The sequence below is a fragment of the Zeugodacus cucurbitae genome, chromosome 6 (genome assembly GCF_028554725.1).
Source record: "Zeugodacus cucurbitae isolate PBARC_wt_2022May chromosome 6, idZeuCucr1.2, whole genome shotgun sequence".
Classification (NCBI taxonomy): Eukaryota; Metazoa; Arthropoda; class Insecta; order Diptera; family Tephritidae; genus Zeugodacus; species Zeugodacus cucurbitae.
In genome coordinates, this window is record NC_071671.1 from 40,453,058 (window position 1) to 40,477,225 (window position 24,168).

General features: G+C 37.1%; 1 protein-coding gene across 5 annotated transcripts in view; it reads left to right on the forward strand.

Moving 5' to 3' along the window:
- The window catches only part of LOC105218033 (BTB/POZ domain-containing protein Tiwaz), a 75,130-nt gene extending 52,448 nt beyond the window's left edge, over positions 1-22,682 (forward strand). For 3 of the 5 annotated variants that reach the window (XM_011193366.3, XM_054233741.1, XM_054233743.1), the window contains 3 exons: positions 17,572-17,679; positions 17,745-18,235; positions 19,410-22,681. In XM_011193366.3, the coding sequence (XP_011191668.1) occupies positions 17,572-17,679; positions 17,745-18,235; positions 19,410-19,852 (1,042 nt within the window). In that variant the 3' untranslated portion in view covers positions 19,853-22,681. Of the gene's footprint in view, positions 1-17,571; positions 17,680-17,744; positions 18,236-19,409 lie in introns of all 5 variants that reach the window. The other 2 variants (XM_054233744.1, XM_054233742.1) reach the window with 1 other exon arrangement.
- The last annotated feature ends 1,486 nt before the right edge of the window (positions 22,683-24,168 follow it).

Genomic DNA, 24,168 nt, shown 5'->3' on the forward strand with positions numbered 1-24,168 from the left:
TCAGAGCATCAAGAGTATTGGAGGAGCACTTAACTTTTGTCGAAGAATGGCTAGCCAACTGGCGTATAAATATTCATGAGCAAAAATTCAAGCATGTTACACTTTCGCTAAGACCAGAAACGTGTCGGACAGTTAAAATATACAATGTACTAGTACCCCAAGAGACTGAGGTAACTTATCTTGGTATTCACCTGGATCGAAGGATCACGTGGCGAAAATATATAGCGAGTAAAATAACTTGCATGCAGTGAAGAGCAGCAAATTTAAATTGGCTTTTAAACAAAAATTCTAAGCTTAGCCTAGACAACAAAGTCCTGTTATACAATGCAATCATAAAACCGATTTGGATGTATGGTATTCGACTGTGGGGTACGACCTGTGCAACCAACATTGATATAATTCAGAGATTCCAATCTAAAATCCTAAAATGTACATTCCATAAATCAAACATGTTTAAAAAGAAGAGATCTACCAGCGTATTAGAGAGCAACGTTCTACCAAAACAGCTCAACTACATTCCCAATTTTGGGAAAAAAAACATATTTTACTTAAATTTAACAATATCTGCTTTTCTATTTTCTACCTATTGAGCGCTTATATTAAATATAATAAAATTTATTTAAAAAATGAAGATAATCTAATTTTTTATGGGAACCTAATGAGAACTTCAAAAAACTTTGATTTAGTGCATTTCGATTTTGGCTCAAAACTAAATCCACCAAAAAAGAAGAAGAAACACACTCAGCTAGTGAAAGTAGCAGAAGGAGGCACATTGCAAAGAAATCAACATTTTGGCATTTGTATTTATAGGTACGTACGTATGTATGTATGTAGGTATGTAAATTCTCCGATGACGTAAAGATAACCGATGAAGCCAACCACACACACTCAATGTGAACAACGGAAAAAATCACAAATTTGGCTTTGAGCAGTGTGAAAGACAACAAAAAAGATATGTGTACCGTACACTGAGGCATTTTTGGGTAATTCTGAAATTGAAAAGTTGCCAAGGAGAATTCAGTTTACTGTAAACTCATATCCACAGTTTCGAATAAGTATGATTGTGATTACCCGGCAGGAAGCTTCGAACTAGTTGTGCGAAATCGAAAGTAGTCAAATTTTCAACAATTCGTGACTATTTGTGATTACTTTTAAAGCACAAGGCGAGTGTTGCTAGGCGCGTCTAATATTTTAAATTTTAGTATACCGAACTATTATATCTGGAAAAGTATAATTATTTGATTGTGGAATATCAAAAGCAGGAAAATATATCTAATTTGAACTAGTGAACTTTCAGAATGCTATATTTATCGAGAAGACAGTGGAAGCCTCGAAAATGAATTACAAATTTCTCTAGAATTTCTCAAAAATTAACAACTCTTGTAAGAAGATGCCATCCAATAAAGAAATGTTGGAATTTATCATTAATGTTGTAACACATCAGCAGATAAAATATTTTATCTGGAAACACGTGCACACGAGTGTTTGGACTGGTCCAAAAGTATTACAATCGACAAACAACTTCGGATGCTGTGCATGCCCTACAGGTGGTTTGTTTATATGTAAACATTGAGTTGTGTTCGAGGAGACTAAAATGCAGCAAACCTAGCAAAATAATGAGATCAAATTCCTTACAAAGTGAGTCAATTTGGAGATTTGCTGATTTATTGGATTTCAGGCAATTGTGATTTAGTGAAAATTTAGTCGAAAATTTAAAAAAAGTGAAGAAGAGTATGTAGACATGAGCTGATTTGAATTTGTATATGTTTAATAGACTGTTCAAAGAAAAGCAAAGAGATTCTTTCAGAATTTACGAACCTTATCTTGCCATGATTGAGGTCACCATCCATTTTGAGATACCGACTCTGCATAAGGTATCCAATATTATAATAGTATTTCTCAAGGAACTGAGCTAAAGAAACCTCTTGAACCTCTTATGCAATGGGTGCTGACATTTCTGCATCGAAGTTCTTCGAACAGCGGGAGGCAACAACCGACAACCCACAGCCATTCACACAAGCTGATCATCATAAAGTACTTGTAATTAAGCAAATTTGGCTAAGCGAATTCGGGTGCATTTAAGTGAAAAGGCGAAAAGAATTGCGTAAAGGCCTTTGTGAGCTTGCCGCATGCAGCAATTTGCGGCAGCCAATTAACGGCTCACATGCATCATGCAGGCGGCAATTTCGGATTGCATGAGCAATCGCTGCAGCAGCAACAGTAAAAACAACAGCAACTCGTTTATGTCGGCTTAAATGCAGTGAATGCAAAATGCAGCCAAGTGTAAATGCAACTGCCACGAACAAGATCGTAATGCTGTGCCACTCACTAATTGTAGTAGTTGTTGTTGTTGCTGCATGCAAGCCTATTTGTTTGTGAGAGGTATTAATATGTTCGTAATTGATTTTCAATACGCTTCACTAGTCAAAAGATGCACAACAGCCGCTGCTGCCACAACTGCTGTTGCGAGCACACCACTCTGCATGTTGCATGCTGTTTGCGTTAATTAACCCGCACAAAGTGATTGCACTACTGCCACATGCGTTATTTGGCATATGCCATTCCGCATGCGAAGTGTAGTTGGCTCCAATACTATTGTTAAGAGTGCTAAATATACCAGTGAGTATGCGGTGGGGTTGCATTGCACCCCACCCTAGTAGTGAATGGCTTTGGCAGCTTCCGGTGTTGAAGGCAAGGAATTACAAGTAAATAGGAGAGCAAACAACTCTTTCTTATATTTTTGTAGCAAAAGCTAGAGGCTTTTAATTGTTGTTGTTACTTACCGTTACAAAACACACAAATCGCATACAAACAAATAAGCAAACTCAATCAATTAGCAGTTTGTGGTTCCTCCACTTGCCATACATGTACCCACATACACAATGACAGCTCGTGCCACTCACAATAATCTGCTGCGTTGAAACCAATTATCGCCGCTTTCTACCTGAGTGCATCGTGCTGCATTCAACTGTGAATTCGTATGAAATTCATACGCCTGTCATTTGTTTTCCCACAATTAAGCTTTGTTTGTGCGCTTTTAACCCTCCCCTGTTCGGGTGTCGGTAGCTCACACATACTTCTCGTTCGCACTCTACTGCAGGCGTGTGGCATAGGCGGCAAGTGTTATTTGTGAACTTTTATTTAATTAATTTCTTTTACCAATGCACCGCCCATTGCTGCAGCGCTCAATAGTATTGGTAATTTATAATGCACAATTAATTAATAAATTCATGAATAATTTCAGCTTCACTGATTTGATGAGTTTTTTATGTTTACAATTTGGCGTGCACTTCTGTGTGAAATTTGAAACCATTGAATTCGACTTTATTCTCGTTATAAAAACATTTTCAATTTTTCCAATATAAACACTAAATATAAATAAAATTAATTAATTTATGCATGCGCAAAGAAATTTCCAATTTTCCAAAATATTAAATTATTGCTTCAATTGAAGTGTAAAATTTCCCACTAACAATTTTTAATCCATGACTGAATTCAATACCCACATACATACACACATACATGCATATTTTTAAACAATGGTAAATTGCACTTTGCATTGCACATATAGGCTCGTACAGGCAGTCATGTCCATTTAAAGTCAGTTCGAAATCAGTTAGAGCTTACTTTAGTATACTTTACTTTAGTTTAAGCTTAGTAAGAGTTAGCGCAAAAGTTAGGCTAGAGCACAAGTAATTTATCACCGACTATCTGTTCCTGTAGACTTCGGGTTCTCTGGTTCTCTCAGCTTTCCTTCAAATTGGCTTTAAGCCACTGAAGACATATTTGAATCCAGGCTCTGTTTAAATATTTGTATATGGAGTACTTGTCTACAAGGGTATTTCCCTTCCATGTCTTTAATTCCTCAGCTTATAAATTATATTAAACTGGCTCGGGACGGTCATAGTCTTCTGTGATCCAAGTCAGCTTCTTAAGTAAAATTCGATACTAGTTAAAGTTGTTCGGATTTTTATATTTTGTGACATTTATTTTTCGGAACCTTTTTCAATACGAAAACCATCCATTACTACTTTTGGGAACACCTGTACTTTCTTCAATTTTTCGGTAAAGTGTATACTTTTACATTTTATGATCTTTAAGGAGATTGGTATGATTTGCTTCGTTACCTCTTGAACCAGCTTTATATAATGTCATTTCGAGTTAAGTTTTTAAATTTCCACGATTTCCTGATCCTACCCAACAACTCGATACTAACTTTCTATCAGATCTTTTTAACCCAATTAAACTGAAATTTCCGTCTTCTGATAGACAATAGAACCACGCATACAAATTTTTCAAAAACCTATAGAAAAAAACTATTAAAACGAATTAAGTCAAAAGTAATACTCAATCTTGCTCTTCTTTGCTTATAAAATTGAAATCTTAAATGAAAATTAAAAACATCTTCTCGCATAACTTTGGTAATTTTTGTCCTATGTGCTCTTTGATATTTTCGAAAATTTTTCTGTAGGGCTTAGATCTGGTGATTGGGAGGCTAACCAATAACTTCAACAACATTGTCCGGTAACCATTCCGAGGATGTGGTTGGGCCACACGAGAATGTGGTCTTGCTGATATACACATTTTAAGGGCATTTTCCTCTCAGCAAAATGTAGCATGATATCTTCAAGTATTTGAACTTATGCGTATATGACCACATTTTTCTTAATTCAAAATAGTGACTCAACGCCAGGCCAGGAAAACACCTATACGCCATTTTGCATCTATCCCTATGAATACCAGTTTTACTGGTATGTCGCGAATTATGAGAAAAATTCTTGGGATTTTAACATTTTGTCATTTTCAATACTAACAAATGTAGTTGAGATATTGCCGACAAAAAGCGTTGGCATCTTTTTCTATAAGTCAACATCAGCACCACTTGCGATGATTCTCTATACAACTTTTTTTAAACTTACCTTGAGAAGACTCTTGCAATTTTAGTTCAGTTGCTATTACTGTAGATCAGTGGTCGGCACTGCATAGCAATTGTGCCGACTCAAGTCACACGTACGCTTTCGCTCTATCGTTCAGTCGTTGTCGAACCAGCAACAAGTAAATATCGCGCATGGCTATGGCACTTTGCATAAGTGCCCTGCGCGAAATGCCTACTTTTATGAATGTCGTTTTATGTTATGTATTATATTAATGGATTTAGGTTGTTTAAAGACAGTATTGTTAAGGCGTTTATGATCTAATATATTTGTTTTAATAGTAAAATAACCAAAATTAATAAACGAGTATGAAAAATCATGTTTTATGTAAAAATTTAAAACATTCTCAAAATGGAAGGTTACAGAGTTCTCGCTGGGTATCTTTCATTTCGTGCTCACCTACACAGTCACAATTCCTCTCGTGCCGACCACTGCTTTAAAACGATCATACGTTGATGTAATTTCTATAGGGTCATCTCTTTTTGTCGTTTTATGTGACTTTCCTTTTCTGGAATGCGGATTTATTGATAACAAGGCATAAAACAAAGTATTGATAACATGTAAATATTTTAACCATATTCCACTGTCTCTTAGCTCTACTTTGCAAGTTTTAAATGATTTCACTTTCCTCTTCTGCAGATTGTCTTTCGTGTCCGGTATTTAAAAAAAAACTAATGAAAATCACCGCTTATTATACAAATATTAAACTGAAATATACAATAATTTACTTACAATATATATTTTGTCAATGAAAACGTTTGTTTTAAGTATTGCTAGCTATTTGTTCTTAAGAACCACGATGTCCCCTAATAACTTCCCCAAAGAATTTAATAGTTTACGTTAAGGGATACAAAAGAATTTGAGTCAATCTGCTTTTTGAAAAGTAACCCTATTATTTTGCCCATATGTGGTCCTATTTTAATTATTAATACAAAATTACATTGAGGGGGCAGTAATTGAATGCCTTTACCCATGGTCACCTCATAACGTTTTAATAGTTGAATGCACAATACCGAACTCGAAATTCTCCATCGCCGAGAAATTGTTTGAAAGCTTACAATTTTTGGGTGCAGTATTGACCATCTATCTTAAGCAACAACACCACATCCGCTTATTCAAATTTGCCGTGCATATATGCACATGTGTAACTGCCATACGCTCAGATATACATATCTACGCTGGAACAGTTGCCATTTATGTAAATAAGCGTGCGCTGCCTGTGTTGACACAGTTAGGTGGGTGAGTGTGTGTGTGCGTTTGCGACTAGCCGTCCTCTTTGGCGGACTTTTGTTGGTAAATTTTACGCGCTCAATTTGCAACTCCGCGACGTGGCAACTTGCCATTTCGCGTTGCGCGTAAATTGACTTTTTGATTGTGGCAATCAGCCGAGCAAGTCCGAGTTGTTGTTTGTTTTTGTTATTGTTGCAGCTAGTGCTGTGTGCAACAAGCAACATATGCTACAATAACAAAAACAAGCACACATACACACTGGTCGGTGCAATCGCACCATATGTGCACTTAAATACGCATACAACAAACACCGGCATGCCGTGCAGCAAGTGTTCGACATGTTGATATTGCTATTGCTATTGCTGCTGCTGTTGTTGTTGTCGCTGGCAGTCAAGTTGCGTTGCGTTGCGTTGTTGCCTTTTTAGTGGTTTTGACACCTTCTGCGTAAGCGCGTGCGGCAAGCAAACTCGCCCAGCGCAAAACAGCATGCCGATGCGTGTGAAAAAGCAACAACACCGCCAACCTGTGTGGCAACACTGGCAGTCAAGGTGCAAAAATGTGTTAATTATCTTTTAATTGCTTAATGAGACTTCAACGATGTCGATGAAGTTGGCGGCAATAAAGCCGGCGCTGCCACTGCCGCCGCGCACCTCCCCGTTGCATTAATTAAGCGCCACGCGTGTATTATTGCATTGTTGTTTACGCACACGCATCAATGGCGGTGCTGATGGTGGTGGGGCGATGTCGTTTGTTTTGTGTTGCCGTCGCAGCTGTTGACAGTGCAAGTGTGAGTTTTAGCGCAACGTACAGCCGTTCTTACAATTGTATCTATGTGTCTGCGTTGTTATTGCACCACGGTTGCGCGTTGTCATTTAACAAACACCTTCGTGCTCTTGTTTATACACCATTGTTGCTAGTCAGCTCGTTATCCACACGAGTCATAACTGTAACGAGGCACAACAACGGTAAAATGTGGAAATTACGCATGACAAGCTGTCAGAGACGCACTGGGAAACTCAAAAGGCAAAGTGCCAGATTGCGCAGGACTCGAAGCAATTGCAGCTGTGAGCAAAAGCTTTGGAGCTGTTCGGTTGCGGAATCAATTAATTAAAATATTCTGCAATTTAATATTATTTTATAGTTCACATTAAATATGTTAATGTTTATCGCTTTTAAACACAAGAAGAAGCCTTCCTGTCATCGCTCAGCACATCTTTGACAGTGAACAGATCTTCTCAAACCTTCCAGGGTGTTGTACTTAGCACAATAGTTTTCTCCAGCAAAAGTTTGTTTGAATAATTATGCCAAATTACAATGAAAATTACGCTATATATTGATCAACATGCTATAAAGCCGAACATGCCCGAATAACGATACTTCAACTTCCTTAACTCGTTTTTTGCACGTTATTCTCCTTGGTAACTATTTATTGCACTGAGGTTGGACGTCGTAGAAACTCTTTAAAACAAACTTAATGGTCGACATCTTTGGTAAAGGCACACTCTTTGAACAAAATACTTTTTGGACTTAAACCAGATTTTGTATAGAGAACTTACAGATGATCTTTATTACCTACAGATTACCTCTACTTCTATACATTAATTAACTAAATAAAAGTCTTCACTTCAGAAGAAAAGTACGAGCCCTGTCATAGATTTGCAAAATCCATAGATTAAGTTGTATATCGCTTGTTGAATTAGTATTCACATCTTCCTCAACTCCGTGTCCAAACATTTTTTTTGTTATTTTAAATCGTCTGCATTTAAGGTGTAGTAGTTAAAGCGAATCAGATCTGATTTTCAGTTTTTGTAGACATGACAGATTCTTAAAGAAAACCCAAATCGAACTCTTGGATTTAATATGAGCTTTATGCCATACTACTACTATACTCAATAACTCTATTTATCGTTAAAATTGGACTTATCCCATCAGGACTCTCGACAACAGGAAAACGCCATCTTCGCTTCGGTATTAAGCAAAGTACTTCTCTTACATAAAACTGTCTCCTAATAGCAGTTTTATCCGCCAATAAAGCGGGAAGATTGGCGAAAATTATTGTCTATAAAGACGGGGCGTTACGTTCGTTTCAGCATTCTTGATAATCATGCTTTTTTGTATTGTTGAGTTGAAAACTCAAAAATATATTTCTTTATTAAAAGCAAGTACTGGTCTCTTAAACCATCTTATAGTAAATTAGCACTTACTTCAAATGGAAAAAATTAGTTAAAAATGTAACATCAGTATGTCAAACTGAAATTATTGAATTAATCAATTTATATTTATTATTTTATTTGCACGGCACTGTATGTAGCTGCTGTATGATTTTATCAATTAATTTCAATGAAAGCTTCACAAATCGAAAAGTCAATATTTATTGCCAAAAAACATTATGAAATTAGCATAAATAAAAACTAGCAACGAATTGTTTTAACGTTATTAAGATGTTAATTTCTTCTCTAGAATTAATTTAATTTGAATTTAATAAGTCAACAAAAGGCATTCTTATTTACAATTGTTTGTGAATAAGGTATATATTGTTGAGTTCATGTGTGTGTGAATATATTATATTTAGTAAAAATCAATAAACCAAACATTCACAATAGATACATATGTATGTATACAAATATTAGTCTATATCAGAGAGCATATATGGACAAGGTTGCAAGTGCTACCAGTCTGATTGAAGAGTATGCCAACTCGAAGACAGTTTTATATCGATACTTACTCAACCAACAAGTATCTGTATAGGTATAACATAGAAATTATTGAAAACCAATCGATTTATTACTTTGATATTTTAATGAATGGATGAAAGCTGTCCAGCTATGAGAGTGTTCGATGCAGTACCCCCAGTGGAAAATAAAATTAATTGTTCTTCAAATTAAAACCATTTTTATCGCTAGAGTGTAAATAAATTTTGAACTGATTGATTTTATTATTAAAATATCAACTTCTTTTGCATAGGTATATTGTAGTTACTCATACGTGAAATTTAATAAATTTGTAAGACAACGACATATTTTTGTTAATAAAGAAGAAGAGATATTTCTATAAAAAGCCAAAGCGGACATTTTGCTTCACAAAATCGAAATATGTTTGTGTGTATATGTGAGCATGTATGGCCGAGTTATACAAAATAGCAATATCAATATCAATGGCCAAAAGCAATGAATCTCCTTACTGTAGAAATTTTTGATTGCAAGTAAAATATCGGTTAGTTGAAAGAAAGTCACCGCAATGCTCCACCACTGTAACAACGTTGGTCATAAGACTCAATGAATGCATGAACTGAGAAGTTTACTTTTATTCACATAACATGCATGTACATATGTGTGTAGAGGTGTGTTCGTATGTGTGTGTTCGTATGTGAATTTGACAAGTAGCTGGAGGCGCGCCCATGTAAGATACATAACTCAACAATGGGAGAGATTTAATGAAATTTTTGGCCAACAAGCAGTACAACCAAAGGCACACAGCAGAGACGCCATGCCAGTAAAAGTACTCAGAGCAGTACAGTTCATATTCTAGTATCAATGAAACCGTAAAAACAATTATACATGTAATATTGCAATTATTTAAACAAACCAGCGCACACACACATACCCGCACAGTCACAGCGCCTACAGTTAGTTGTTGGCATTATTCACAAGAGTGTTGATTAACATGCTCACACATTCCATGAATAATGGTCATGGAAGTCAGGCAGTCTGAATGAAAGAGTGTTCCAACAGTTCTCATTTCTTAATTATGGAAAACATGATGGAGAAAAAATGTTAAAATTATTGTTTATATTAATTAGGATCGACTATAAACTGAAAAAAAAAAATATTTTTTCTTTTTTCATTTTGAATTCAAGTTTTTCTCTTTAAGCATTTAAACGATCTTCTTGATTTAAGCTGAAGAGCTTGAAGATGTATGTATGAAAAATCCTTAAGATTTATATATAATATTTTGAAACAGCAAAATGAATAAATATCGGAAGATACCACAACGATAGTAACGTATTGGTTGGTTGTTTGAAAAGGGAATCAAAGAACGCCGGACCCAAGCGGCCGGAAATAAACTATGATTAACCCCATGTGTGCTCCCAAGAAGTAGCCTAATAGGCGTCAACTAACAATTTGGTCGATTTTATAAAACTTATTTTTTTTTAATACTTAACCCGCACATTTTTTTTTGTGCTTCCCTCCAAACTAATGAACCATGAACAAGGTTAATATCGATACACTTGTGTACAGCCAGTGTACAAATTCTGGTCGAAGTCCCCAATTTGAGCAATGGCTTTTCTGCAGGAGTTCCATATACACTCCTTTATTAAATGAGTTTCTAAGTTACTTTCATTTATGCCATTTATGTATGTTAGATTTGTTCCTGCAGTTCATTACGATTCTTCAAGTTGTAGTCTCAACGGTTTATTGTTATCAGGGAACACCTTTTTCATGGTAGAAATATACTTGGAGGTTTGAAACTGTACTAAAATACGCACAATGACAATGACAGGCATCAATAAAGATATCGGAATAAAAGTCAGTCAAGTCATTCCTATCTAATTTAGTTTATACGATATTAATTTCTTGAAGTCGAGTTTAGAAGATACTTTTGAAAACCAGAATAATACTCTACTTAAACTACGTTTGACCTGTGTTCCCACGGCAGCCGGGTCTACATAACTAAGAACGCGCACGGATTTTAACCAAACACTACAAACATAGCTGCTTCAAAATGATTTGAAAAATGTTTTCTGTCGCTACAACAACAACCAAACAATATAGTTCAATATTTAACGATAAAGATTTGCAGATATCTTGAAATATTTCACACAGCTTTAAATCTTAGAAATATCGAAAGCATATGATGTTCGACTGGACCCAAGAATAGCCCTTTCTCTCTCGTCATGTTTCAGTGTAGTGTAGTGTAAACGCAACATATTTTGAAAAATTTCTACATCTCAAAAATAAATTACACTCTAAAACTGTTGCAGTGCTCCAGTGCTTTATTAGTTGAATGTACATTTTGTTATATATTTGAACTTACAAATATACATATATGTGTACATCTACATATGTATAGTATCTATGTACATATATATCGAGGATTGTACGTAGATTCTTTATTTCATATTTTCTAATAAATTTTTCAAAGTTTGTTTTTGAAAGCCCTGCAGTCTTTTAATATCTACAAGTGCCCATACAAATATATTTGCACAACTTTGTTGCGCTGCTTCTTGCATACAAGCGTACATACATATGTGTATGCATTTTACTGTATAGAAGCAAGTCGCATACATGCAACATGTCCATATGTATGTATTTGCACACATATATATTGCATATCAACTCATAAGTCACCCACATACAATTACATACATACAATATGTATGTGTCTACGTTCTGAAGCATAGTAAGGGCGAATGTAACTTCTATTCCCACTACGGCGACTTCTCTGGCTGTGGGGCATTCATGTACACACACACACATACATGCTCACTACATCCACTTCGTTTGTAGCATGTCCACCGTCACCCCTACGAATCATTCAACCATACTGCCAAGCATACTTCATTGCTCGCGGCCATACTCTTACTAACCCAACAGCCAGTCAGCGAAGTCACCCCACCGCCACCACTAGCACCAGCGCCATCATCACCACTAGCAGCCCGATCGTGTGCGCCGCCTTTGCCGTCACCATTATTGTCATCCGAGTCCTTGCTCAGTGTCGTTATCGCCTTTTAGCTCTAAGCATTGTTTGCCTCCACATATTGCTGCCACTACCTCTACCTCGTCGCCTACTCGCCGTGTGCACACAGTTTCTTGCCGCGTCGCAGCGCGCACAGGCCAAAGTTTTTCATTTGCCATCTCATCAGCGTTGTGATTTAATTCAGTCCAAAAGGCAACATTGCAACAATAACAACAAGCTACAAGCAACCGCATAAACATCTTACCAACCAACACACAAAAAGAGGCAAACATTGAACCACCTCGACCCTGGACTCCGACTCCGACCAACCAAACAACGACGAGCTCTCTTGCTCTTAGTGCTTGGCAAACGGACGCGTTCCTATGTGTTGGCGTGTGTCGCGGCGAAGAAGCGGTAACGCAATGAAACCAAAATCAAACCAAATGAAACGAAACCCATCCAAATGCCCAGCGGCGATGAATTTTTCTTAACTTGGCCCAAAGGAGTTTTTGATTTGTGTGCTTCTTTCGCATTCGTTTTTGTAAACATTGCTGCCACCATTGTTATTGTTGTTGTTGTTATTTTAGTTTTCCAAATATTTTTGTTTTGCTCTGTTTCGTTTCGCATCCGACAATGCTATCGCCGTCGTCGTCGTCGTCGTCAGCGTCGTCATCATCGTCAGCGTCGTCATCATCGTCCACCTCATCGATTTGCCCAGCTTTAGATTGTTCCAACTCGGCCTTCTCGTTCTGCACTATCTTCTTTTTTGTGTTTTTGTTTCCCACATTGCCTGAGGTGCAATTCTCTGGTGTGTCTTCATCTAGTCCATACACGTATGTATGAGTGTGTACACTTTACTTGCTGTTGTTGGTGCTGTTGGTGGCTTATGCTTGGGTGGAGTTGCTGCTGGCGCTGTTGCATTGGGGCAGTGGGAGTTGCAGTATACGTCTATTAGTTCGGTTACTTTGCGAAAAATTAGTAGAGAAGGAAAACTTTCGTAACGTTTTAAGCGAAGCGCTTAGAAGTTTAAGGGGAAATGCAAATACGCTCGTATGTGAAAATATATACATATGTGTGTATGTATGCAGAAAGATCCATATGAGTTCAAAGTTTTGCTCAAATGAGTAGTAAGTATGCGATATGGAAAGATTCCCTACCCTGCATATGGCGAGTGATTTACTGTCTTTCTTTTCGAGTTTTTGAAAGCCGCACAGTGTCGCGAGAGTATTAAATAGTAAAGAAAAGTTGTATATAGGGTTAGTAGAACGATATTAACCGCCTCAACACATTTTGAACTGGCCCAAAGTGCTTTGTCGAGGTCTCTTGGAGTTTGAGGTATCACAAATGATTGGTGACTTTAACTATTCGAGTAAGATACCTTAGATCAGACCTTTAACCTAACCTAACCTAATCTTATGTAATGTTCGAGAAAAGAAAAATGTTTGGATAAGTAATAATAATAAATTCTTAAAATGGACTCTTCTCATAGCTATCCTCAAAAATTTAGCTTGGCGTGTCATTTATAATACTGTTTTTTCTGTTTAATATTTTTTAAATAATATAGGGCCGAATCTCGGGCAAATCTTACCAATTTTCTATATACTATTACTGACAGACAAACACTGCTTTTATAAATAAAATATCCAATACGTCATCTTAACTTATTTTCGATACGTTGGTCTAACGGTGTTTTCTTCTAATATTTTATTAAAAATAAAACTCTTATTGCTCATCCACTGTCAACCCATTGTTCCGCGCCTTCCAGTATATCCGCTACCTCGTTGCGCCTTTGGGCGATAATTTCTCAGTGCAGTTTTTCTGCTTCGGCGACAACGAGACGTCGTCCCTACTTTGCCTCCCCGTTTTAACTTCATTCGCCATTTATGCACTGTTTTATTCTGTCGCCTTGCCTGCACTATGAACTTGATATTTTGATTATTGTGGGAGGACAAACGATATTTCATAAGAACACCAAGCTGCAAGCGCCGTATTGTTAAGTTAGGCGTCGGAAGCAGCGCAACAAATACCCAACTGGGAAATTTGTGCTCCACAATGTTACATGGGTTTCGTCTGGGAAAACACAACATATTTACAACATTTTTTTTATAAAAAAATAATAAATATTTATAAATTAAATATGAAGTTGTGATTAAAAAATTAAAGTCCTTGTAAATTGTATCCCGATGAGATGTCTAAAATTTCAGGGTTTCTCGAGAAATCTTGACAACCGACTTTGAGAACAGTTTCAAGAAAAACGGGTTTAAAGCTTTAAGCCAACATGAAGAAAGTAACTTTTTCTGATTCTATCTCCAAAACTATTAGAGATGTTTTATAATTTAATAAAGTTAAACGATGATGAGGTTAATATAAATTTATAGATATCACTTTTTTCCAAGAAACGGCCAAACATAATCCAAAGTGTTTCGACAATTTTTGTACGACCGTCAGGATTATAGTATACGTAATTATTTCACAATTTTTCTAAAAAAGGTCCAACAAAACGACTTTCATATAATATTATTAGAGGTCCAGTTTAAAAAGTCAGTTAAAAAATATTTACATTTTTTAATTATTACATCCTATTATATTGTAATATGTCGGTCCAGTTTCATCATTCATTTAAATTGCAGTAAAACCCGGATAGCTCGAACGGAAATTTGTATTATTCAAGACCCTGCCTCTGTTGATAGAAAACTATTTATCTTCGATGTTGCATAATTTTAGGCGCGCATACTTTAACTATGTGCAAAAACAAAATCGCATCAGAACTTTCAAAACTTAAACAAGACTTAAATTATTTTCTCACAGGGTAGCTACACACACATTTACTTGCATGTTATTTCAAACAAATCCGCTTGTAGGTACTTTTCATTTGTTTTATCTCTCACTCCCTGGCCACGATGCCTTCATTGAGCCGTTGCTGGCTTTTGTTGATATTAAAGAGAATTGTTGCATGGCTTTGGAAGTCTGTGTATTTCCGAGTTTTGCTTATAGGATTTTACATATGTGTGACATTCTTAGTGTGCTGTGGTTTCAGCTTTAGCTTCAGTTGAGCCGAAGCAAAGCACAAAACCTCTGAGGGCGGTTTAAAATTGAGATAAGGTTTATGCCTGAAAAACTTTTCTACGTATGCTAAGATACAGATGTTTGCACATGCACACCTACACCTACACCGGCCCCGGCACATCGGTGCGTATGCACATGCAATATCTTTTAAATACAAATACAAACACATATACTAGTAAGTAAGCACAAACAAATATGCGGAGGAAAGAAAAGTTTTCTCTTTTTTGTAGCTCGCAGCGTCGCACTGGGGAGGCATGAACGGAAGAGTGCACGGATAAAGGAACATTCCAACTTACGTAGCCACAAGGATTACACACACATCGAGCCACAGGCAGCATTCGGAGAGTTTATGTTATTGGCTGTTGTTCCATATATCTCACTGCTAATTGAACAGGCGCTGCTGCTGCTGCTTGCTGCCGGTCGAAGCAGCAGGTCGAAGTCAAAATTCTCGACATCGATTCTAATTGCTCTAATTGTTTCACTAACGCGTCGGCCTTAAGAGCATGTAGACACAGCTTATCGAGCTTTTTCTAATATGAATGGAACTGAGTAAACTCTGAGCTCATATTTGTATGATTTTCGAAAAACTTCCAGGAGCAGTTTACTCAGAGTTTAGTACGCACATTTGCTCTTGCACACTTTCTTGCATCTACGTGCAACTTCAAGTGAGGGAGTATTTGTGTTGCATGTACTTGTTGTGGTACCCTTCTATGTATGGCACTAATTCCGGCTATAGAGCCCGCAGGAATTTTAAGCTTGCTGCATTTTTCGTCACGATGAAATATTATCATGTGCTCCAGGAGGTACGAAACATAAAGGAAAGATAGATTCATATGGAATAATTCAATGTTAGGGTTTGCTTGGCGCAACGAAATTCAGCTCGCTACTGCCTTGAGCAAAATGGGCCACATCGAAAACAGCGAGCGCAACTTTAGATTCACATTCATATGAACAGCTTGTTGCAACTGCTCCACATTTCGTGCAACCACAAAATTTGTAGCGGTTTACTTAGGCGTCTGTAATTAGGGTGAGAGCATATATAAGAATATTTGGTATCTTGAATAATAACCTTATGCCAGACACAGCCCCAAAAATATCCCCATTTGTACAGAGGAATATTCTTCCGATATTTATGAAGTCTAAATATCCATTTGGTCAAGAACACAATGTACCCTCACCTTCCAAAATAGGAGAAACCACTTGTTGTTGTAGTTGCAGAGAACATTCCCGAAATACTTTTGACAATTTTGGCATGTTGACAGTGCTTTGCCGGATACTTTATACCATTAGAAAAATGTTATCCGAGTTTTTGTTCTATTGCTCTCGCTTAAAAAATGTTGTCTAATATCCATATTTCGCAAATCAGTGAACAGTTTCTTATAATACAAAACTCCACACTCTTTGGCAACACTCGTGCGCCATTTTCGCTTTGGTCACAGCACATACCTTCTTAACTAAACGGCTGCAATCTTTGACTCGAAATAACAACAACAAATATAAATTCAGCTTCAGGCATTTACTTCAGATTTTCTTTTGACTTTGGCAAACTTTTTCAACTGATTTCCCCATTCGAATATTGTGGGTTGCTTTATAGTTTATGAGTTTATTTTTGCTGATATTTAGTTACTCTCCAAATTTCTATGCAAACCAATAACTAAATATTGACAAATAGAAATTCATAAGTCTAAAATTTCTTAATATAATACTACAAATATGTGTCAGTCCACAGTTTCAAAGAGCATTCATTCAGAATAAAAAATTATTAAACAAATACTCGTACAGTGTGCTGTAAGCTTAAAGCCCTCTTCGGGGATATATTCGACATTGACCGGCTCTTGGCAGGACTGTTTCTTTCAAAATATTTTTCTTTATAGTAAAAGCCATCTTAGTCTCTCCGAGCTTCGCAACCCAGAGCCCGCCGACTGAAAACAACACACTTCTCCATAACGGCTACATTTATTATGTACTTACTCGCACTCTTACTTTTAGAACTTGTTGCATGTGGCACACTGTGTTGACTGCCAAAGATTTACATAACTTTTAACGCAGACAAAAAAATCAAAGCTGAAAAGTTAAGCTTTTATGCGCCAACAAAATAAACCGAATGAAATGGAGATCCTCAAACCTTTTATAGCTCAAAGGAATATACGAAGACCTCGTGAGCGCCAGTTACATATGGCGAACGGGGTAAAAAAGGGGCTGCTTGCTGTAACCCACGCACATTGTTGTTGTATTAGTATATTTGCATTCTTGTTATTGTTACACGCCGCTGCTGGTACTGGCGCTGCAGGCACTGCGGCATTTTCTTCAGCAATCTAGCTTAGCGCGCAGAACCTACGCGCGGATGCCGCAAAGCCGGTGTATGTGGGGAAAGCGAAAAGGATTGAGTCTTGAAGTGTGCGCGAGTTAGTGTGTTGGCGCGGTCGTAAACAAAGTGTGAAATATGTCAAATCGCATATGAATAGTGGGCCAATCAGTTTCTGAAGTTTTCGGGCTAAAGTCAGTACAAAACTTATTTTGATTTGCAATATGTAGTTCATTTCGATAAGGTTGAATAAATTGAAATTGAATTTATGCTCACAGCAGTATTTGTTAAATAAACTCACGCCTCAAGCTTAGCAACTAAAATTTTAGTAAAATGTTTATGCTTTCCTTTTTCTTGCAGAAAAAAATGCGATATGGACCGCGAACGCGAAAGAGATACAAAATCGCTCGAACCGCGCGATCTGTCATCGACGGGGCGTATCTTTGCCAGAGGCGACATTAAAATAAGGTAGGCAGTCATCGCATACACATATATTTTCTGATTCAAACTGAATTTACGTTTTGTGCTTTTAGCGCCTCACCCACTGTCTCACCGACGATCTCGAATTCCTCCTCGCCCACGCCCACACCGCCAGCCAGCTCATCGGTACCGCCCATCGGTTTGCCGACCAGCGTGGGCGGTGGAGCATCCAGCGCTCCTGGCAGCACTTCTGCTGCCAGCGCCAGTTCCTATTTGCATGCCAATCACAAGCCCATCACCGGTATACCGTGCGTAGCAGCGGCCTCGCGTTATACGGCGCCCGTACACATCGATGTTGGTGGCACGATTTACACCAGCTCACTGGAAACGCTCACCAAGTATCCGGACTCAAAGTTGGCAAAACTCTTCAACGGTACCATACCGATTGTGTTGGACTCACTGAAACAGCACTATTTCATTGATCGTGATGGTGGCATGTTCCGACACGTACTGAACTTCATGAGAAACTCAAGACTTTTGATTGCCGATGATTTCCCAGATCTCGAATTGTTACTCGAGGAGGCACGCTACTTTGAGGTGGAACGTAAGTAGACACATTTAATGCATTCTTCATTACAATGGCATAAATTGTGGAATGTGAAGTTTATAACAGTAGTGAACGTTGCCATGCTCATCGTACAACTTTTAAATGGGTCCACATTAGACTTTAATTCATTTTAATTAAATTTCGATTATTCATCCATTTTTAACACTAGTATTTTATATCCACCTCTAAGAGTTCCGTTGGTTCAACTTTATAAGTGTTACCTATTTTTTCACGCTATTCTCTTTTCATCTTGTTAATCTTGGTATACTAGTTTAGCGTTACAGAGAATGTAAAGCCTCCTTGACTTTTTGAGAATCTTCCTCATGGCGGAAATAAAATCGGAGGTTTTAGCACTCGGAAGGCGGACGCTCATTAGAAAAATATTTTTTTTATTAGAGATTTTTTTTATTTTTCAATGGATTAAGATTAGTAAAGTCAATTAACTTCAGAAACAGTTATATGATCTTTAATTCGAATTAGTTGGCCAAATCTATTGACGTAGTACAGGTAAAAAATATTGCATAGTATTTTATGAGAATAATTCCAAGGACTAATATTTATCTGGTCATGAGTCAATAAACCAAAATTTAGAGAACTGTATAAAATTGTCTCAATAACTGAATCATTTTTTAAAGGGAACTGTATTTTTTCACAACAACTTTATCAGCATAGGCCACTAATTTATAGTGTTTAAACTATAAGTAGTATAATGGAGATAAGTCACATGCTTATCATAAGTTCGTTCCAATAAACAGTTTGAACTATTTACCACTCAGACGTCTTGGTAACTAAGTCTCATAGAAACCAAGGTGTAATTGATTCTTCTTCATTTATGGTAACATACGATTTGTCTTCAGTTTATGTTATTTTAATGCTTAACAAACCACACTAAAACTAGAGAACCTGGAAAGTCTATTCAGGATTCTTCGAACTCCGACTTACCAACCCGAATACATTTCAAATACATTTAATTACTTTGACAGCTATCCATTTAAGAAATTAAGTATTTACCTGTAAAATCACTTTATATATTTCAGTCATTCATACTTCCAATTAAATCATGATTATTTTCCACTTAATAATAAACTTGTTTCATTTCCTATACATAATTATACGAATTTAAACACATTCCAAAAACTTAATCGTCTCGTATGTATTTTCTTACTTGCAGCGATGATCAAACAATTGGAGAGCATGCGCAAGGATCGCGTACGCAATGGCAATTATCTAGTAGCGCCACCAACACCACCGGCACGGATCAAAAGTAGCCCGCGCACCAACTCTTCCCCCGAATACAATTACGAAGTGGTCGCACTGCATATATCACCCGATTTGGGTGAGCGTATCATGCTCTCCGCCGAGCGCTCACTCCTCGACGAAGTCTTTCCCGAGGCCAATCAGGGCACACAAACCAGCCGCAGCGGCGTGTCGTGGAACCAGGGCGATTGGAGGCAAATCATACGCTTTCCATTGAACGGCTACTGCAAATTGAACTCGGTGCAGGTCTTGACACGCCTACTCAACGCCGGTTTCACCATCGAGGCGAGCACCGGCGGTGGCGTCGAAGGGCAACAGTTCTCCGAATATCTACTGGTGCGCCGCATTCCAATGTGATAGTCCTCTGGATGGCAATTTATTTACGTTAAAGTAATTATTTAAATTTTAAGGAATTTTTAGCGACAAAAATCAAATATTTAAGTAATCCATTAAGCAAGGCAAGCAAGCAAGGTAATTTCAAGCAGAAAGTATGGCATTTAAAGCGAATATGTAGAAAATTTAAATGAGGATTAAATGTGCGACATTTTTAAATGCACATAGAGCATGCGCACGCAGTCGCTAGAGAGTGTGTGTGTGGACGTGGAGTATGCAATATGCCATGCATTTTTAATTAGCTCGTAGTCTAAGGATTTACAATACACATGTATGCGTATACTCAATGTAACTAAATTAATTAATTAGAGTTTTAAGCTCTTAAAGTTAATTGAAAAAATACAAAAAAAAAAAACAAAAAATAATTTATTGTTCCAACTTTTTTAATTTGACAAAATTTAGTTGAAACGAAAAGATGTTATCAAACGCACTGATTTGCTTGGCGAATTGATTTATTGTACAATTTTAGCTTAAAACGTAAAATTATTGAACTATTGTTTACACTAACGCTGCTGGATCTTCCGTTAATTTAATTTTAAGAAAGAGTTTTTAAATCCGATTTTAGCATTTACATGAGGGGTATTGAGGAAGAAGTTAATGAAAAACGGTCGTTGAACCCTTGTACATGCGTGCATGCACTTCTTTGTGTGTATGTGTGGGTATTGCATTTGCATTAAACGTTTTATGAATGTAACTTTTACAGAAAATTAAATACTACAATACAAATATAGCGTATTGGTATAGATAAAATCAACGCTCATATATACTTACATAAATATACATACATACATCACATTAGATATTTTGAAACGTGGTACTCAATAAATTAATTATGTAAAATGAATTACATTAAATGGAAATACTCGTACTTTTGGCTTTTTGATTCAATAGACTACTTTTGACGATCGAAAAGTAAGTGAATTACATTTATTTTCCAAAAAACAACTGAAGGTGGGCTCTGAGTGAATAATTTAAGTCAGTTAATCAGAGTTCGGTCCGATATTCAGAACTCCCTTTTTTCATTATTTCCCATCATATAAGGTGAATTTTTGAAAGCTCCCTACTCGAGGACAAATATTATCCTCTCCTTCAACGTTTGCAAGTACAACAACTTTCTCCTTCTCTCGATATCGTGGAAGTACAACAAGGCCAAGCTTTACCGATCACATTTGAATATAGCGATAAATGCAGCTATCTTTAAAAACATAGGCTTTGGCTATCAATGATTTACCCATCGGATTCAGGAAAGGCTTACTATCGAAGCTATGAGCTTAGGGAAAACAGTTTGTGGAGAGGCTTTTAGTGGGAAACGATGGAAGGGTGAACAAAATTTAAAAATCAAAAATTTCTTCAACTTAGCATCCAAACATAACATTAAATCTATACTAAAAAACTTCTCCATCGCTCATTAATAGTGGAAAAGCGAGGCTTCCAGGGAATATACAAAGCATTATTGGGTTTGAAGATGACATTTCTTTGGTGGTAATAGATAACATGTAGAAGTTAGAATAACAACACATATATTTAATTAGCGATTTTAGGGAAAATTATAAACCGATGTCACATACTTTTATGGTGAAGTATAATTTACATAATTGGATTGTTAATCTATATATATAAAAGAAAGTCGCGTTAGTTCAACTATTTATAACTAAAGAATGGCTGAACCGATTTGGTATAAATTTGGTTTGGATGTAGCTTAGGGCCGGGGGCAGGAAATAGGATACTTTTTAATAAACTGTGGTATAAAAAACGCAAACTTAATGTTGTCTGTGATACAGGCCGGTGGAGTGGGGGCTTCAAAAAAAAAAACGGTGCGTCCTGGTTGACGTGTTTTCAACCCTTGTAGAAATCAAAAACAAGAAGATTCTTCATTAATATCGAGTTGACCATTTAAAAAAAAAAAAAAAAAAAAAAATAACAAAATGGCGTCGACTTGAAAAAAAAAATTTTTGTCCCGATTTTTCGACCTTTTCGATTTTTTAAAAATACTTCAAATCAAAATTTTTGGAAATCCATGACAGACACGATGGAGCATTGTATAAAGAATATATAAAAATTTCAAAGGAATCGGTTCAGTAGAACTTGAGATATCATGTCAACCACCTCAAAAAAAGTAGTTTCGAGTAAAAGTGTTTAAAGTTTAGGAGACCGCTCGTCCGGTTCGGACGCCACGTCACAATATCGGCTATATCTCCGAAAATAAGTCGAATTTTGAAAAATTCTTCCAAGGTCATATTTTTGAAAGTCGATTTTTTTCAAAATCCTAGACCAGAATACCCCCTTCAGTTGTATATATTGAGATGCTGATCGCTTTAATTCACGTAATGGATTTCAAATATGTACGATTGAAGAAAACTACAGTCCAAAAGAAATTGCAAGAACGTATTTAAAGATACAAAATAAAACTATTGTAGTCCTAATCATCCTAAATGTAATCAGTCAACATTTTATATCCATTGACCGAACATTCCTTGCCCTTTAATTGTAGTGAAAGCATAATCTTTAGACCAACTTCTGAAAGACCAATTAGTTTGTAGATGTAATTTAATAGTTTCATATTAATTTCCGACAATAAAATTAAATGTTTGATTCAAGGAAAGTTTAAATATTACATTCTCTATAATTATAATTATAATAGATATGAACTCATAGTAGTGGACTTGACTCATGTATAAAAAATAACAATTCAAATAGAAGATGACCGATTATGCTTTTGGTTGTAGAGTAGTAATATATTTTATACTACACAAATATAATGAATGGTTGAGTGAGCAAGGCTAAGATTAAAGATGAAGATGACCTAAAATACATAATTCAGAATGAGATCATTGGTACACTTCATTCATTCAAATCCATTAATTGCATAATAAAAGTCACTAACTGTAATCCAATTGATTTTTTTAAATCCTTGAATGTGTCCGGCTTACCATCGCACAATTTACGACTAAAGATTGGCTCCTTACTAGTCATGCTTCGAAACTTAAACCAACTAAAACTGGTTAACTGAACGCGTTTAGTGGTACAAAAAATTTATGAACAATGTGATCTATACCATGTTACTCAAAGGAAATTTCGAAGGTGAGGAAGTTTTCTTTCAGCGGATTCCGGTGATACCAACCGATTTGCCGTTTGAGTTTAAACGACTACAATTTCCGATCCGTCTTGCCTTGAAAGTATGTGGCCTGAATTTATAAAATTCATGTTTTTCGTTCGAAGGGACGAAAGTGCCCCAGCTCTGAAAGTTTTCGATGCAGTACCCGCTGGTGGAAGCCGAGGAAGAGATAGACCTCCAATCCGATGGAAGGACCAGGTGGAGAAGGACCTGTCTTCACTTGGTATTACCAATTGGCGCCAAACTGCCTAAAGGAGAGATGCGTGGCGCGCTGCCCTGACTGTTTGCTTGATGACATTAGATATTTCGTCTTGTCCTCGTTCACCACCTGACCCATACGCTTCGCTTCCTTATCCAGTCTGGCAAAAGCAGAACTAACGGCGCGGATGTTGTTTCGAATGATATCGATTTCATTGGCGTAGGCCAGCAGTAGATTCCAATTGTCGGGCATGCTTTCTTCCGACCATATTTCGTAAAGAAGCTGATGCATGCACCTTATCAGACGCCGTATTTCAATAGCTCGGCCGGCAATCCATCGGCCCCCGCCGCTTTGTGGTTCTTTAAGCGGGTAATTGCTATTCAGATTTCTTCTTGGTCGGGCAATGGAACATCTGTTCCATCGTCGTCGATTGGGGAATCGGGTTCGCCATCTCCAGGTGTTGTACTTTCACTGCCATTCAGCAGGCTGGAGAAGTGTTCCCTCCACAAACTCAGTATACTCAAGTCATTAACTACTAGATCACCTCTGGGGGTCCTACAGGACTGTGCTCCGGGTTGAAACCTTCAGTTAGTCGCCGGATCTTTTCGTAGAATTTGTGAGCATAACCCTGTCGGCCAGCTTGTCAAGCTCTTCATACCCACCCATTTCGGCCTCTCTCTTTTTTGTCTGTAAATGCGTCTCGCTTCCCTCTTCAGCTCTTGGTATCTATCCTATCCTGCATGTGTTGCGGTCGATCGCAACATAGCGAGGTAGGCAGTATGTGTCCTCTCCGAGACGACAATCCTCATCATACCAGCGGTTTTTTTTTGACATTTCCGAAAACCAATAGGTTCGGTTACAGCTGTACATAAGGATCGTGATATGTCGCTTTACAGTTCCCTTATACCGAGTTGCAGATGAGTAGGAGTGCAAGTCGAGTAGAAGATCGTTCGACTGTCGGTTGTG